Below are 19091 nucleotides of genomic sequence, written 5' to 3'. Positions count from 1 at the left end.
CCAAATTTCCTGTGTTCTTTACCTACCCTCCACAGTCTACATGTATTTCAGATAAAGTGCCAAATGCTTCAAAATACTACAAGTACACTAAAAGACTAGAGTACTGCATACTACAAATTACTACTGGGAGTTCTTAGTAGCTTAAATGGAGTCAGGGTTAAAGTTTAACTCCCTGTGGATTTTTTGGCAAGTAATCTTCCTGAATCCTCCAAAATTCAACAATGTGCACAAACCAATGGCACATTCAGTACTTGAAACTTGGTAGGTATATCAACCAACACAAATGGTGCACAGCACTTATTCAGTCACCACTGACCCACCATTTAAAGTTAAAGACACCGAGTTATTAAACTCCCTATTAAGAAAATATTTTGGCAGATCCTCCCCTTCATTACAAATCAGAAAAAATAAATAAATATTCCGGGGCAGGGCCCTCATCCCGTGACACAGGAAAATCAATTTCCGATCTTCCAAAAGCCCCCTTGTCACTTTGAAGGCAGAGCAGCGTTCCAGCTCCTAATCTCTGGGGAGAATTCCGGTCGAAACTGGTCGGAATATTTTTCTGCCTCTCATAAAAAATTCAGTCGTGGAGAGGCATTGATGGTCATGTTGGAAGCTTTTTGAAAGCTTGATTTTTTTCCTTTGTTTCAATCGATGAAAATGTGCAGTGGATTATAATTCGCGGAGGGATTTTATTGAATCGGCCCGCTTCCACTTGCAAAAGCATTTGGTCGATTTTTGTATTCTGACATGTGTTTCAGTTTGTCAGTGTCACTGTTTTAAAAAAAATAACGAAAGGAGAAATTGTGAACCCCAAAATCTGTTGTCAAATGAGAAGAGGGAATTGTTGATTTGAACCGATGGAAAAAGAAGTACATGTATGTCTTAAAATTCGAAGACGAAGATGGATATTTTTATGTGGCAGACTTTTCATTGTCAGTACTTTTGCTGTACATGTAAATAAATTCTGGGGCCAGTTTCACAAAATTTATCTTATCTTAAGACTTTCTTAGGACTTATGACGAGTCCCCGCTCTAAGATCCATCTTAGCTTAAAGACGCGTCCTAAGACCGATTTCACTCAACACATCTTAAGCAAGACGCATCAAAACTACCGGTACCAATTTGATAACTGTTTCATGTTTGTTTTTACCGCTTGACGAAACAGTCGTTGAAAAGAAACGCGCAAAACCAACTTACCGCGTGTGTGCATAGAACATGAACTTTCACCTGAGAATGACTCTTTTCAATAAATTTCACACGCAAGGTACATGTAGTTCTACACAAGATACCGGTACAATAGAGTCGTTCTTGCTCCCCGTTTCATCACTCTATTTTCAAAAGTCGACTACAAAGGTGTTGGCATATAATAAAACTTTGCAAATCAGCTATTTTTCTTCAAACTACCCACGAATCAGAAATATTTTTCAAACCTGTTTCTACAGCGGTTTTCTTCCTCGAAACTATAACTTTAGGCCAGCACTGGTCTTAACAGCAATGATTCCAGTTCCAAATTAACACACGCCTGAATCAGATGAGACAATCCTCAGAACAGTCCGAGGTTAAGATGAGTTCAGCGGCGTTCTTAAGGAAGTTAGGACGTGTTGACGTGTCTTAAGTTTAGTGAAATCGATCCTAAGACGAGTCGCGAGTTAAAACGAGTTACCCTTCCTAAGATGCGCCTTAGCATTTTGTGAAATCGGCCCCAGCTCAGAAAGGAGAAAAACAGCTCACCCTTCATCCTTGCTTGGATTTTTTTTATTTTTTTTTATTTCAGTTACCCCCCCCCCCCCCCCTGCTGTTTAAAAGGTCACCAACAGTCAAAGTTTCCTTCCACTTCCCCTGGTATACTTTTAACACACCAATGGGTTACTTGACCAGTTTTGACCCAAGTAACTTGACCAGTTTTGACCCAAGTAACAGCATGGCTCAGAATGCACGCTTGCATAGGAGGGTTTTTAATTCATTAAAGTCTGCGTATTGAGATTCATGCATGGATGTTGGAACTATGCCCCTTCAATTCTGAGAGACAAATTTGTTGGAGAGAAAGTTGTGCCGTACAATAAAAATGTCCACGGCCAAATGTAAGAAAGGTTTCATTATTGTTTCGGAAGATCACAAAGACGCGGTGATTTCTTTTCTCAGAAACACCCTAGAGGCCCCGCTCGCTATAAACTCACAGATTGCAGTCGGCATGAAATTAGTCTGGGAGAGTTTTTCCCCCGACGAATCGAGACACAATGCCATCTTGGAAATTGATCCGCCTCGAAAATGAGATTTTGAAACCCGCTCAATTAATTTGTTTTCACTCCGAAAGCAAAGGTTGTGTCCAGATTTGATGATTACATTAATGCTTTTGTGACTTTGTTTTTCAATACTTTTTGAATTTTTTTTATACGGAAATACATTTGTGATTTCAATAAAAAAAAGAAGTCAAAATGGCCATTAGGTTATTTCCCAAGATGGCACTGGTTCTCTTTCATTCCAAAGTTAATTTTTTTTTGTACTAGATTTCCTTGACTGAGAATGATTTCCTCTCAGATTTTATCAAATTGTTAAGCTCTTGTTGTCACTTGTTGGTCGGTCTGTCTGTCTATCTGTCTGTCTGTCCCTGTAAATTGACTAAAAGCATGGTGTTCCATATGTGCCATCAGCGTCACATTGTTTTAAGCTCTGGAAGGGGTCATTTTGATCGATTTCATGCAAGACTTCTTGTAACACAGCCAGAGCTTATTGTGCACTCGCACTTGCGCTGTACAACATCTTCCTCGAACAAGGTGGACGCCATTTTGTGTGGTTGGACAGTATCCAGAATTAGGAAATATGTCCCCAAAAGGTGGGCCGGTGTGAATTTTAAGCTCTGGCAGGAGCTTCTACACATGCCACTTGTTGGTCGGTTGGTCAGATGATCTGTCTGTTTGTCTGTCCCAAAAATTGACCAAAAGTATGGTGTTCCATATGTGCCATCGGCGTCACATTTTACGCCAGAGCTTACTGTGCACTCGCGCTTGTTTAAAATCTCATGAGGGGATCGAAGTGAAGGTTGCCTTCAAAATAGGGATTGACAGCACAGAATATTGCCTACATGTACATGTACATGTAATTCATTCTTTTGTACAGTTTTACTTGGCCTTATCGTGTACAATGCTAACTTACTTTATATATCAGGCAACATGTCAATTTGTTGCGTTTCCATATACCGGTATCATCAACTTTTGTTGGATGCATAAATGCGAGCATTTTAATGGCTTATTTACTTCAAATGTCATAAAAAACTGCTTTCTGGTGCTTAGGGATTCAACAAGGTGAAAAGGCTGCACACACCATAAATGCATGGCGCATAGGTTTGCATGAATTTGCATGAAGCAACTCGCACTATTAACACAGTTTGTAATGCCTGATGCATGCACTACATGTACACATGTACATGTACATGTAGTTCATTGTACTTTTTGAGAAGAATGACATTTTGGCTTGAACCATCGCCTGTCGTATTATTTCACATGATTAATTTTATTTTATTGCCTCTTAGGCTTGCGTATACAGTATGAATAGTTACTAATCATGGGTAAAAAAAACCAGCATTAATTAGCATTAACAGAACAATTGGCTCTGTAAGTGAACTGTCAAAACAGACAAAGAGGTAGAATTACCGTACTCCACTGGTTACCATGGTTACAGGTTTGTCAAATATATAATATTCTGAGATAACTGATGTGTAACTTGACAACATTTTGGCGAAAAGATAGGTGATGGGATTGTGTCTCGAGTTTGATGATACAAGCATGGCATTTGGCACACAGACAGAGTTATGTCATGAGAAAGATTTTTGGCTATAGGGCCATCCCAGGTTATTTTGTCCTTTGAAAACATAAGGTAGAATATCAAGCAATGGCAGCCATTTTGAAAATTTTGAAAATTGCTTTTTATTCTACCTATATTTTTTCAAAGGACAAATCTGCGATGGCGCTATAGCCAAATATTGTTTCTTAAGACATGCTCTGACCATGTGGCAAGTGCCATGCTTGTATCATCGAAGGGGCAATTCCACGGTTACTCACGCTACATTTTTGATGTACTTTTGAGTTTCCTTGAGCTGTAATTACCTTACTGAAAAGGTTTAATAACTGTTATCCCCATGATAGATAGAGTAGACCTAGACCTACCTAAGCACCAAAGATGACATCCAGAAAAATGTGTTATGTATATTAAACAAGACGCACAATATTGATTACTCACGTTACGAAAATGTAACATGAGTAACCGCGGAATTGCCCAAAGGCACAATTCCCCCAAATATTTCCCCTATCTGCCCAGCTAGAGTAGAAATATATCTATGCGCGTTTGGAAACACGGCTTGGACACAGCTCGAGTCCGAGTCTGATATTCAGCATACCTATTTTTCTAAGTACTTAAATTCCAATGCATAATTAAAAGTCCCAGTTCTCAAACCACACTGTCTCGTTTCGCAAGCTTACGTTTTTCTACATTGCCTCATATTTCAGTACACTTCCAGGACACTGAAAAAAGACTAGACTAAACGTACAACACAGAACCTGGCTGTTGTGTGTGTGTGTAAAACCTGACTCGTCCAAACTAAACAGCATTATTGTCCAATTCATCCCCCCCCCCCCCCCCGAAAATATCCATTCCAGTATTACAATTTCATCAAGTGTCGCTCGTAGGCAACGCGTCTCACGGCCTGTCATTCTAGATGGCAAGCTAGCCGGTGCCTGCCTCGTATTTGGAAAGTAAACCCTACTAAAACATCCCGGAGCAAATTCGATAAAACAGCCCATCTCTCTTTCTCTCTTACTTCTTGTTTTTGTTTTTTTTTATTTGGAAAGACGAGCTCAGTTGTGTTTTTTTTTCTCTGAAATTGCGCAGTCGGATTGCTTTCCAGGGTCTGTGTTGGGAGGCAAATGTTGTGGGGAATCAGTCCTTGGCGACAGAAACGGATCAGAAGAGTGATTTAAAGGGAATCTACAACATTTGCTTTTGCTGCAATTTTCAGAAATAAATGGATTTGGAGGATTAGTATGTTATAGCAAATGTTGTTAAAATGACACGTTTTGGGCTTGAAGATGCTGGTAAAACCAAGAAAACCAATCATGTTCTTGCAGTCTGGTTCCCTGACCCCACTTAAGATGAAACGGAGCAATTTATAGACTTTGGGGAATTGTAAGGTCAGAGAGTCAGTCTAGCAGACTTGTACCCCCTTATAGGTGTGTAATCAATAGCAAAGAAAATGCAGAAAAACTAAGTATGCAAAAGTCGGAGCAGTTTTCAAAAAATTGCCAGTTTTCTCCAACGCTGGTCGGCCAACCAGCGTTGGAAAAATACAAGTTTTCTTGAAAATGTCAGCACACCAGGAGCCACGATTTTACAGGATGCTTTAGACTGTCATTCCTAACAATCCAGTAAGGTATTTTGTGATAAATTGATCATTTTGTTTGGCGATGTTTGCAAATGTTGTATCTTCCCTTTAAAGGGAAACGCAAACAGTATTTTCATTTGCGCATTTTTGGACTGTCAGAAATGTTTGCAAATTGAGTTATTGATATGAATAAGCCCAGGTTTCTTTAGCATTATAACATTCATTCTACATGTATAGACCATTACCATCTTGATATTTTTCCCCATTCAAATCAACGTAACTAAAGCGAGGCTGATGGAAGGAAAAATAGTCCGGTTCCTTTTTGCACAAAAAACATTATCATTCAGTACTGTTATTGGATACAGGAAACATGACTAAAATGGTGGCAGCATGATTAAGGTCTATTGTAATTATTTTTTACCAGAGTAGTCAATTAGTTCAATAATTTTGCAGCTTTTTTTTAAGTTTTCCAAAAAATGTAGAAACTCTCACCTTTTCATTTGCTAAAAAATTGGTACTTTTTCAAATATTTTTGAGATACCGGTACCTAATATTGAATTTACATTATCCTGACACAAATTTCCATCTTATGAGTGGTTTCATTGCGGTGCCCGCTGCTACATCAGATTCGAACCAGCCAACCGATCCCGCAAGCATGGCAAGCTTGGTGGTCGAGTTGTAAGACATCTGCACTAGAAAGCAGGAGGTCGTGGGTTCGAGTCTTACCCAAGTGATTTTTTTCCAACTTTCACTCGGGGGTAGCACACTGAGAATATAGTGTTTATACGTCTGTGAAGGGCAAAACCTACCGGTAATATTGAAATTTCAAAGAATTAGGCTGTTTTACTTAACTTTCAAAAGTTATACCAAACAATTTGCAAATATGGCATTTTTATCTCTTTTTTTGTTTGAAAGGGAATTTTTTTTTAAATCGTATTTAAAAAGGTATTAAACAAATTTACATTTTGAAGAATATAGCTGTAAGTTGCTGTGAAGTTTGTCCAATATTTCTAAATCTGAAGGAATTAGCCTTTATTTTTAGTCTCAAATCATTTGCAACATGTGTCATGATAAGGAATTCAGAAAATCTAAAGTCAATTCCAAAACTTCGTAACATTTTCATTATCCGAGTGACCCACATTCCTGCACACTGTTTGCCGACTCGACTTTGACACGACAAGACAAAATCCAAAATGGCAGACGCTCTTGTACGCAATAATATTTATCTTGTGTCCGCCTCCATGCTCTTTAATTTGTTTGTCTCCGGCGACCTCCTTAAAACACGAAACGATCCTGACCACTCTCACATCTCTTAAAGGGGCAGGCGAGGTTTGAAATGTGTCCCCCTATCACCATAACTACATGTATGGCTCTAGCTCAGGCTAAGTAGTCTTGTTGATTCCTTTAAAATTGACACCGATTTCTAAAAATCAGAAAATATTGCTTAACAAATTTGTGTGCTGAACAAAATTCATTCGGGTTACCAGGCAGTGGCAATACACATCACATGCAATTTTGGTGGGTGACCTGTGTTTGGTAAGCAAATTTTTTTTACATGCTTAGCATGATTTTGTGATGAGCAGCTCTGCAAAATTTAGCCTCTAGATCATAATAAAAAAAAATTTCATTTATATTTTTTATTTTTGGCTTGACTGAATTCAGTTGAATATTAAGAGCTTTCAAATGATGTACCGGTTTATGACTTATGTAGGCATATAAAAATGAGATTTTTTTGGCAAGGATTTTTTGCCGACCAAACTCACGTGCATGGTTTTTAGGTTGGCTTGCATGCCTGGCCGATTTTGGGGCAACAATGACAAAGCGCATATTAGCATATTCATGAGCGTCACTCGGCATGACTTCACGTTGGTCTTGGTATCGACCAATGGAAGCCGGCAAAAGGGTGATATTTATTAATTAATAACTCGTGAAGGAGGCTATTCTGCATATTTTTACTACACACCATAATGGATAGGAACCTCATTAAGATTTGTGAGGTTTGAAAAGATTGACAGATATTGCAAACACCAGTGTTACAACTTTTTTAAATGCACGTAGACAGGCCTATTTTCCAATTTCAACGAAAAGTATCGAACATATCAAAACAATTTTTAGCACATACTTGGATCATTGTACATGTTGTAAGGGAAAAAAACCCTGAAAGTTGCATGAAGAAATGGTCTTCCAAACGGGAGTAAATAATTTCAAAGATTTCGCCAACCAACGTGAACATGTCTGTGTGCATGTTGTTTCATTCAAAATAAAGTATCATGCAACCTTAAGAAATCGGCCTTCGCAACCACACGGCTGCAAAAAGAAAAATAAGAGCATTAAATCCATGATAAAGAAAAATGCTGAAGGAGCATCTTTAAAGTGTCTAGTTTTTGGAGTGAGCTGTTGTCGGTTGTCACTAGCGATGAATCCGAAACAATCAGGAATGAAGAGGACGCGCTAGATGAAGAAATTTGTCATCGACGGTTGCCGATTTCCCCGAGATTGCAATTATTGTGAGAGGTTGGCAAGGCTACGTGGAGATTTCAAGGAATGTTTTTTTTCTTTTTTGTGTGTGTGTGAGGATAGTTCAGAGTTATTGTAAAGGTTCATCTGGATTGAGTGAAAGAAGTTTGACAAAATTGGATTTTTAAAAACTTTTTTGGGGGGGGGGTTAGAAACAAAGACTACGCTAGCCCAACCTCGTCCCCAGTGCTTACTTTATTTCCAACGTTGTTTCCAATAGTAAGCCCTGGATAGGAAACTTTTTTCCTGTATTCTGATTCGATACCGCAATTGGCTAGTAATGGATTTATATCGCGTACTTGGTGGTGTTATTTTCAACGTGCATTACGTGTTTTCACGATCACTGTAATTATAACGTCCGCGCCTTCTCAAAATTACTCCTTTCCTTTCCAATTTGCTTATATTAATATGAGATATGATACTGTATATTGGTGGGATAAGATTGTAACATTTTAACTTAGAAAACAATTGTGTTTTCGTAACTCACGGCTGACGAATTGATTCTGTTTTTACCCCAGATACCACATACAAAAACTCATGCTAATGTAATGCACAGGCAGGCACCAGACTATTCCTAATTTGCATGTACGCGTTCAAAAATGTTGCATATGATCCAATACCAGGGTGAGTGAGCAGGTAGTGGTGGGCGCGTACTTGCCTGCTGTGTCTGTTCATGGTCTGTTGACTGAATTTGACTAGTCACAGTGCTTGCTTGACATACATGTACATGTATGATCTGACTGCTGGTGACTAGCCAGTGTTGAAAGTATTTCCCAGGGGAAGTGGATGAAAAATTTGACAGTCTGTGAGTGCTTAAATAGCAGGAGGGTTAATAACTTAACAAAAATAGGTTGGGTTACCATCCAAGTTTCATTAGATTTGAATTGCTTGTGGCCTGGTTCTCTGCCAGTTTGAGCTAAGCACGTAACTTTCCTAAGCTATTTTTTCTGCACTATGAAAATTGGGCCAAGATGGATATCTAGATCATTGCGGGAAATTCGTTGAATGTTTCTGATTAGAGAAAACGTGCCTGAAGTCACGAACGCTGTGGTTCTGATAACTGATTGGTTGCTGCTGTTGGCTTATCATTGATATATCGAGATGAGAGATATAGCATTGATTGGAAGTTTTGATTAAAGATCTGTCATAGTGGAACATCTGTCAACGAAACATGCTTAGCGCAAATTCAATTTGTTCAGCCAAAATCGGTTACCAGCCCGGCGAAATGCCATATGTTTTTTGCTTGTGACCGGTTCCCAGCAATAATTGTCTGCTAAGCTTCCAAGTACAGAAATAAATGCTAAGCACAGAAAATATTTGCTTAGTGAATATGGGTTACCGACCAAAATGTCATGTAATGTTGATAGCTAATGACTGGTGCCCAGCTGATTTTTGCTAAGCGAGAATATGTGGTAAGCAAGAATATTTTTTTCTGCAAAGCTACAAAAAGAAATGGGGCCCCAGCACTTCACCTGTAAAAATTAGTAATGTTAAACTTGTGGTTGTCACATGGTGCAAGGAACTATTTGCAAGATTTTTGGATTTTTTTTTGGGAGATCGTGTATCTACGGGCCCGGTTCCTATAGGGAACAAAATCCACTTTTAAATTATTTGACCTACCAAATTAGTTTGCGACATTAAGAACATATGTATGTCAAAGATAAAGGGCAGGGTTTTGAATTTTTGAGGGAAAGTTGGGGGTAAAACGACGATGACAACGACAAAACGCAACACGAAAATAAAGATGGCGATCACCGCGCGATGTACCGTGAGCACGCAAGTTGCGCTGCACGGCACCAACCAGCCCGTAAACCACGCAGGAAAATTGTAATTTCTACCCAAAGAAACCGTTCAAAAATTACCAAAAAGGTGTCATTACATTGAAAGAAGTCTGCTTTAGGTTGACAATGTCATTTTTTAGTAATAAAACATTCTTGATTCTAATTTGATCGAAACAAAACAGGGGCCCTACACTACACAATCGCCTTTTTTTTATGGGGGGGGGGGGCAGTTTTCTGTGCAATTGCCGAGTTGTGGTGCTGGTTACATGTTTGTTGGTACGAGTTTGAATGACAGATTTGCAAGTTGTCTGTCAACCAGTCAAGTTCAAAGGGGGAAATCCTTGGTGTTTGCGAAGTAGTGCGGCGAAAGAATTTGTCATCGAGTGTCGAGAGTCCAGACTTTGGTCTAGGATTTTGATTGTTTTTCTGTTGTCACTCTTGGCCACGTGAATTGAAAGCGATGGTTCTTGGGCCCATCACTTCCTACTTGTTTTGGACTTGCTTGTTTATCAATGATACTGCCCTCAACCCTTTTAACTGCCCAGGATGTAATGAATAAGTCGAAAGCGCCCTCTATTGGCCGTGAGGTAATGCGATCATGTGACCTGATAATTATGACTGCCAAATCGCCAGTGTTGTGCGATAGAGGAATTAAAGGAATATTATACGGCCTGAAATCCCCGAAAATTTTATGTTTTGGATTGTTTACTTATCCTATTTCAAGGGTCTGGTTGGAAGGAAACTAACCTAATGTCTTACAGTTCCTGAGAAAAGATGGAAAAAAACCCCCTTTTTTTACAACGGACGCGGCGGACATTTTGATACATATTACCAGCCATATTCATGCAATGTATGGTACACGTTGTGTGTATGACACAATACAAACAGCACCAATACACAAATGTTGTTTTTCGCACGTCCGCAGAATGCGATACACTGGTGGAACATGTGCGGCAGGATTCACAACTAGCACCCAACAGCTCGATTTTCGAGAGTCAAAATTTGACCTCCGAAATTCGTTCTCGCAAGAATAACTCAAAAAAGCCCATTTTTTAAAGGATGGTTGTGTGGACGTTTATATCCTACTTTTAAATGCTCTTTCCAATTAACATCATTTCTGTCACAGACCTTGATGGAAACAACATTTTTTTTTTTACTGGCCATTGTGCTAGTCTAAAAAAGAGGGAGAAAATGATTCAGAAATAGACACTTTGGTTGATTGACAAGCCTAAATAGATATTACTTTTCAAGCAGATAAATTTAAGTTAAATTGGCAAAGTAGGGCAGATATCCTAACTATACTAATGCTGTCAGTTGTCTGAAGAATTCATGTCAGCATTTGAGATGATAGATAGTACTTGATGCATATCATAATTGCTTTAAGCTGTCAGCCATTTTGTGTAACCATGGCAATATTTTATTTCTTTGTGTGGTAAGCAGGGTAAGGGTATCCTGATGCTATCATTTGTCATCAGATTTTATTAAAGCATTTGAGATGATCTAGCATGTCTAGCAGACAACTTAATCGCAAATCATAATAATGGTTTTTAGTTGTCGGCCATCTTGTGTAACCATGGCAATATTTTATTTCTTTGTGTGGTAAGCAGGGTAAGGTTATCCTGATGCTATCATTTGTCATCAGATTTTATTAAGACATTTGAGATGATCTAGCATGTCTAGCAGACAACTTAACCGCAAATCATAATAATGGCTTTTAGTTGTCGGCCATCTTGTGTAACTATGGCAATATTTTATTTCTTTGAGTGGTCAGCAAGTTAAGGGTATCCTGATGCTATCATTTGTCATCAGATTTTATTAAGGCATTTTAGATGATCTAGCATGTCTAGCAGACAACTTAACCGCAAATCATAATGGCTTTTAGTTGTCCGCCATCTTGTGTAACCATGGTGATTTTTTTCTTTGATTGGCAAAAGTATAGCAAGGACGAAGTTGTGCTGTGATTTTTTTGTTGAGTATTTGTATTGAGCCAACAGGCAAACCATGCGTGGGTGACGTACCGGATTACATTCAGATCAAGTCCCATCGGACTTGCTTGAAATTCAGAAGGATTGGTTTCATATTTTTTGGGGAAGAAAAAAAATAGAAGAAAGCAAAAAAACAGCGGCACGACAGTTGAGTTTTGTAACGTGATCGGCCCGAAAAAATGACATGAATGTGTCGAAGGAGCTCAGTTACAAAAGGATTTTCAGTCCGATAGTTTGACGTTTCTGACAGACTTAATTGATTTTTTTTTGGTTCAGGGAACAGTTACCGTCACAGGTTGTTATTATTTCGAACATGCTGAAGTAATGTAAGGTTTTAAGTTTGGAATTTGTGTTTCTCCAAGTAACTATTTCTGCCATGGAATTTGAAAACGTGGGGCGCTGTGGTCCAATGGTTAGGGTGTTCGACTCGTGTGCCGTACGTGGTACATGGGTTCAAATCCTGACTGTGGGAACATGGTGCTTGTGCTCTTGAGCAAGGCACTTTACCATTATTGCCTCGTCCTTCGGATGGGGCGTAAAGCCGTAGGCCCCGTGTGTTGTGTAATATGCACGTTAAAGATCCCAGTATACACTTGTTGCTAAGAGAAGGGGTTTGCCCCGGTGTTTCTGGCAGTGGCAGCAATGTGCGCCGCAGCACTAGCAAAAAGGTGCTACATAATTGGTCTCATATGTTCATATACTTCATTTGCCTGTTTTTGGTTGCATTCTCCCCCAGCACTTTGTATCCTTTTGGAAAAGGCGCTATATAAATACGGTTATTATTATTATTAAAAATTTAAATATATTGAGTCAGAAATTTGATAAAATAAATTTGAGAAAGATGTTTGAATAATAACATTTGAATGAGATGAAAGAAAAATAGGTATATGTACATGTATCTATTTTAATCCCTCGGGTAATATAAAAAAAATAAGTAAATTAACCATGTTTATGTTAATCCCTTTTGAGAATAAGGGAATAAATGTGTGCTTTGGAGGTTTTAAACACTTAAGACCAATTGGAGTCTGGATGCTGATGCGAAGGTAATTATCTACAATCCCGGCCAAAACGGTTGGGACACTTCCTGAGCCTGCCACGGTCACCCACTCCCCTGCTCCCTGGTCAGTGTTGTTCTCTCCAGCTGATGGAGCACACACCGTGCAATGAGAGACAACATTGAACGGGGGCCGGGGGGTTGGGGGCCCAGCGAGATTTGGCCAGGATTCTAGACTCCTACCGGTCTTAAACATAGTGTTTAATACCGACCAAGCACATATTTATTCCAATTCATAAATACCTTTTCGGTCAAAAAAATTCAAAACTTTTCTGTCCAAAAGTCAAAACAAGGCATCGGATTTCATATATAGGAGTCCAAATTTCATGTGACACTGGAAAAGTGTTTAAGACCAGCAATCCATGTCTTTATCAACCGTTTAAAACCGGCCACATGACGGGCTCTCGACCAATAGGAATGGGTAAACTGTCTTAGGTATTTATGAATTACTATTTAAAATTCAATTGGCTGCATGTTTGAAAAAAGGTAAAAAATATTAGATGGTCAATCTGAAAAAAAAAGACAGAAATGCCTTTACAATGTATGTGTGATTACCATGAGAAATTCATGTGTTGTTTCCATATTCAGATTATTTCGTTAGGCCAATTCATTTTAGTGCCAAAACTCATCCATGCATTCATCTCATCCAGACTAGACTTCTGCAACAGTTTACTTACAGGACTACCTCAGCAATCATTAAAATGCCTCCAGAGAGTCCAAAATGCTTCTGCCCGCTTACTGACCAGAACAAGATCATACGAGCACATAACACCTATATTATACAATCTTCATTGGCTTCCTGTTAAATACAGAATACAATTCAAAATCCTGCTCCTTACATTCAAAGCCCTTCATGGATTAGCTCCATCCTACATACGAGACCTGTTACAACTTCGCAACATGCGACCAGGCCTCGGATCTTCTTCATCACAGATACTTTCTCTTCCCAAAACTCGCCTGGCAAGCTACGGGGACCGGGCCTTTTCCAGCTTTGCACCGCGTCTCTGGAATTCCTTGCCAGACGAGTTAAGGGACACAACTGATATGTCATCATTCAAACGCTATCTTAAGACTCATCTTTTCAATCTATCATTTATTAGTGATTTGCTAGTGATCGGCGCCTTTGAATGGTTCTCCAGATGCTGTGCGCCTTATAAATTATCTGTTATTATTATTAGAATTATTAGAAAAGTGAAATTTTTCCTTGCCTACCGGTATCACCATTGTGACTTGGGTTCAAATCCCACAGTTTTAGATTTTTTTCACCTTTGTGGCCTTGGGTTCTAGTCTTGCAGTGGTCATTTTCTGTGCTTTTCCTTTCCGTGACCGGGGTTTGGACACAATATTTCCTGGCCTTCCACGTTTGTGGACTGGGTTCGATTCCCATAGCCCAGTCTGTCATTATCCCTGCTTGTCTTTCTTGTCACCAGGGTTCGAAACCAACATGGGTATTTTTCCTAGCCTTTCACCTCTGTGACTGAGGTTCAAGTCCAATCTTGGTCGACGAAGAATTTGGCTTTCTTTTTACACCTTATCTCGTGGGTTTTCATGGGATAGCTGTCGGAATTTTCTTCCATCCCCAAAAATCAAATTCATTTTTGTTTATTTCTCTTTACAGTTTTGTTTCCAGGTTTCAGAGCCACAATGCTGAATTTGCAATGGATTGACGATTTTGTTACTACAGTTACATGTACATGCATATTAAACGTAGACACTATCAAAAAACTTACTTAATTTATTTTGTTCTCTATTTTTTCTTCTTCTGACCAGGTTTCTGGGGAGAAAGTCAGCAAAATCAGCCTAGTGGATCTGGCCGGCAGCGAGCGCGTTCAGAAGACTGGCTCCACGGGGGACAGGCTAAGGGAAGGGGGCAATATTAACAAGTAAGTTCATAAAGTACAGTAAAGTTCAGTTCTTGCCAATTCTTATAATAAGAAAAATCAGAAAGAAGACACACATGCAACACAGCCTCAAAATCTCTCATGATAGCAGATGGGAATTTCGACAATGAGATCTAGGTTGGTCTTATGACCAGTGACGTAGTGGTCAAACTCAGTGAAAGTTCGGGCTAGGACCATTAGTCGACTAGTGGTTGATGTGTGATGTCACTTACGCCTGCGCACTCATAGCAACGTGCGAACGCCTCTAGTCAATTGATTTTCAAAATGTCAAGAAAGTTCTTGATGCTGGCTCCCTCCTGTGGGAGTAATTGCAGAATACCCCGCCACTCGGAAATACACCCCTATAATCATCCGGCTACGTGGTTGGAATCGCTGGAAAAGAAACAATTCTAGTCCAAACCAATTGTTGCCAGCTACGCGGACACGGAGTGGAGGTCCCCTTGAGAACGAAGCAACACAAAAGTAATGGGAGTTGCTGAAAAAATTCTAAGTCCAAACTAACTACCCTGTTGCCGGCTACGGGGATACGGAGTGGGAGTGCAGTGGAGCATGACGCGTAGTACATGCATGTAGCTCTGAGAAGGTTTATTGAGGGCAGTCAACTGTGACTCCGTAGCCGGCTACGAAGTGTATGGAGTGGCGGGGTATTCTGCAATTGTGCCCTCCTGGCCCTCCTGTGCAATATGATGCTCCAGTTCCAAATAGTGGACTAGAGCAGTCCAACCATCCTTCCTCAAGCAGTTAGTCGAACCAAAGTTAACTATAGTTCATGCCCAAACTTACTCTCTATTTAAATATTCATGCCAAGGCATAATGTCAACATAATAAGTCATTTCAAAACTAACAGTTGTTGAAAACACATTTTGGACGTGCAAAATAACTCCTAACTGATTTTTTTTCAACCCATCTATTATGAAGGATGTATGTTTCAAAAGTTTATTGCTTATGTTTTCAGGTCGCTCACAACGCTAGGTCTTGTTATATCTGCGCTAGCCGACCAGTCAGTACCCATGAAAGGGAAGAAGAAGAACACATTTGTGCCTTATCGGGACTCGGTACTCACGTGGTTACTGAAGGTAAGGAAAACGTCTCACAACCGAGAAAAATTCTTGGAATAAACCATCAACTTATTACAAATAACAGTCAACTTAAAGGTATAGTCCATCATTTATAATTTGTGCATTTTGTTCGTTTGAAGCAACAAAAGTGCTCAAAATCTAAAGAAGGGTGCTGAACAACTAACCTGATGAAATTTTAGCTCATTTTCAGCTGTATATTTCGAGAAAAACAACTTTCTAGGATCTTGATTTCAAATCAAAAGTTGCTGAATCATGTTTTGAATTGGGCCTGAATTCAGCGTCCGAGACACGTTCTCACTAGCCGATTGCAGCTACGCGATGTCGCGCACCGATCCGACGAATTATAGCAACCGCGCGCGCGTGTGCGTAGTGTCAACGCTTGCGCGCGCTTCGCCGAATGAAAAAACGAACGGCTAACAGAAATTTCCAACGGTGCTTCTTAAGACGCACCGTTGGAAAGGCCTTCTTTCGTTGATTTCTTCAATATGACAGCTTGCCAGAAAGATTAATTTCACAGGGAGTTTAGTCCCCTTACTGTCTTTCAGCCAAGAATGTTTTTCAACAATAATTACGCCAGTTACTTTTTGGATAGCTGCAAATGATGGACTCTGGCTTTAAGTAATTTGAATTTTTTCTTACTGACAGTTTTCAAAACAACATTCCATATTTCCAGGAGTGTTTAGGAGGCAATAGCAAAACGGTCATGGTGGCTACGATCAGTCCCTCCAGCGATAACTACGAAGAGACGCTATCGACGCTACGATACGCAGACAGGGCCAAGAGAATTGTCAACCACGCTGTCATCAATGAAGATCCTAATGCTAGAGTGAGTGGCCATCTTGATTTTCCGAAACATCAGGCCCACGAATATTTTTGGTTTTTGGCTAAGCACATAAAATGTTTCTTAAGCAAAAACTGGTAACCAGCTAAAATTGTCATGAAATGTATACTGCATGTAACTGGTTCTCACCAGGGCCCAATTTCACGATGCTGCTAAGCAGAAAATATTACCCGCAATTTTATGTGCTAAGCATAAATGAGCAGAGAACCAGCCACAAACCATACACCTCAACATATACATTTTGGCTGGTAACCTGTTTTTGTTAAGCAAATATTTTCCGGGCTTAGCAAATTTTCTGTGCTTAGCAAGAATCAGCCGGGAATCAGCCACAAACAATGTACATTGTGTGACATTTTGGCTGGTAACCTGTTTTTGCTAAGCAAGTACATTCCACGCTTAGCAAATTGATGTGCTGAGCAAAATCAGCCGGGAACCAGTAGCAAGCAATGTACATTGTGTGACATTTTGACTGGTAATCTGTTTTTGCTGCTAAGCAGTATTTTTCCGCTTAGCTGGTTTATGAAATTGGGCCATCTTCTGCTATCATACTTTCCTATGTAAGGTGAAATGAGGACATAGCAATTGATTTAATCGACGCTGGCCAAAAAATTCTGCCAAAAGTTCCTCCATCGTATGGTTGGTGTACAAACCATTCCAAGAAGTTATCATCTTTGATTTGTTTTTTTTTTCCTCAGATAATCCGGGAACTTAGGGAAGAAGTGGACTCCCTTAAAAAGCAGCTGAAAGAAGCAGTGGTAAGCAACATACATAATAATATTTCATTGTAAGTTTTAAAATTCCTTTTTCCTGTAGTGAATATCTATAGTTAATAGCCTTAATAAATATTTTGGCTGAGGGTTTGTAAATTTTATGACACCATTTTTATTAAATACCGAGTACTATTCTGGAGAAAGTTGTGCAACGCAGGTTGGCAGAAACTGAGATATTTCCTTGGAAAAAGTGCTTATTCTTTGAGTATTACAATTTATGATAATTAAAAAATGCTTTTCTTTATTGGGTAAAATTTTCACAGACGTACTTAACATTGCTTTCAAATACAAACTAGATCTACATCTGTTAGATGAACAGAACATAGGGCTTTTCCCCATTATGATGTTTTAGTCTATGGGATTTGGGTTAGAACAAAAAGAAAAAAAAGGGAAAGAAAAAAAATCAGAACAAAAACAAAGGCTTTTCTGCAACTATGTGGAAAAGCCAATGAAATCTGTCTTTGAAACAGCGTTGTTGGTTAATTTATCACAAGTAAAGCCACAATTAAGGTAACGGAGAAATTGGTGCCATTTCTTTTCTTGTTTTGTCTGCAGAGTATGAAGGCAGACACGTTGAAGGAAAGGCTAGCAGAATCGGAGAAGCTGATGAGAGAGATGACGCTAAGCTGGGAGGACAAGTTACTCAAGACGGAACACGTTCATAAGGTAACCTACGTTGTTACTTAAAAACTGCAGCTATTATGATCTGTGCATATAAAATTTTAGACCATTGAAACATTCGCTCCATAAAATTAGTGGCATTACTTACTTTTAGGACCCCTTTCCCAGCCCGGTTCTGCTAGGCGCGAAAGCGAACGTGAACGCGAATTTCTGCTAGGCGCGAAAGCGAACGTGAACGCGAATTTGTGACATCAGTGCAAGTTTTGGTGTTGAGAATTCGCAAAAGTTGAATACGTTTCAACTCCAGCAAATTCCGCGGCGTCAATTTCTTCTTGAAGACAAGTTCGATTTGCACTCGCATGAAGTATGAACCGTGCTTACATGGCTTAAGAGAATGAAAACCCAATCTTACATTTTGAACTCGCCTTAACAGTTGGTGAAAGCCAGATTAAATTTTTCTTTCTGATTCATGACACTAAACAATTTTTTTTAAAGGGAAGTAAAGTTCAAGAACCATTCGGTCGACTTCTGTACAAAAAGCAATGGCAACAAAATAGGGTGGTTCTAATGGCAACAAAATAGGGTGGTTCTAAAAGTAATTACTGCCATATAAGCACACAAGCACAAAATACGGTCTGTTCAAATTCAACTACTAGTCAACTAATGACCTTCCGTCCATTGTTTTACATTTTTTGTGGTCAAAACTTGGCTCTAAAATTTTTCATTTATTACAGGAACGGCAACAAACTCTTGAGAAGATGGGAATCTCCGTCCAGACCTCCGGAATCAAAGTGGAGCGCAACAGATGCTTCCTGGTCAACCTAAACGCCGATCCGTCGCTGAACGAACTACTGGTCTACTACCTTAAGGTGAAATTCTTCATCCTAAGAACCCGTCATTCATACGAGAAATCCCAATGACACACTCTTTGTACCTACCAAGTTTCAAGGGGCATCAATTTGATGTAAATAATTGTGGCTTGGCTCTACCTTCCTCAATCCTACAAAATCCTCCACTGTGCAGGGACCCAATGGCACACTCTTTGTACCAACCAAGTTTCAAGCTGCATCAAGCCCCATGTAAAGTAATAGTGGCTGGACTCTACTTTCCTCAATCCTACAAAATCCTCCACTGTGCAGGAACCCAATGGCACACTCTTTGTACCT

The 19091-nt window shown here is 39.5% G+C and overlaps 1 protein-coding gene across 1 annotated transcript in view; it reads left to right on the top strand.

Moving 5' to 3' along the window:
- The window catches only part of LOC119724571 (kinesin-like protein KIF13B), a 97116-nt gene that overhangs the window by 35192 nt on the left and 42833 nt on the right, over nucleotides 1-19091 (top strand). The window contains exons 7-12 of the mRNA XM_038195676.1: nucleotides 14484-14596; nucleotides 15570-15690; nucleotides 16367-16519; nucleotides 17230-17289; nucleotides 17860-17970; nucleotides 18660-18794. Of these exons, the coding sequence (XP_038051604.1) occupies nucleotides 14484-14596; nucleotides 15570-15690; nucleotides 16367-16519; nucleotides 17230-17289; nucleotides 17860-17970; nucleotides 18660-18794 (693 nt within the window). The remainder of the gene's footprint in view (nucleotides 1-14483; nucleotides 14597-15569; nucleotides 15691-16366; nucleotides 16520-17229; nucleotides 17290-17859; nucleotides 17971-18659; nucleotides 18795-19091) is intronic.

This window comes from Patiria miniata, unplaced genomic scaffold, assembly GCF_015706575.1.
Source record: "Patiria miniata isolate m_02_andy unplaced genomic scaffold, ASM1570657v1 HiC_scaffold_18, whole genome shotgun sequence".
NCBI classification, from domain to species: Eukaryota; Metazoa; Echinodermata; class Asteroidea; order Valvatida; family Asterinidae; genus Patiria; species Patiria miniata.
The sequence above is the reverse complement of the archived record's forward strand: the minus strand, read 5'-3'. Positions and strand labels throughout refer to the sequence as shown.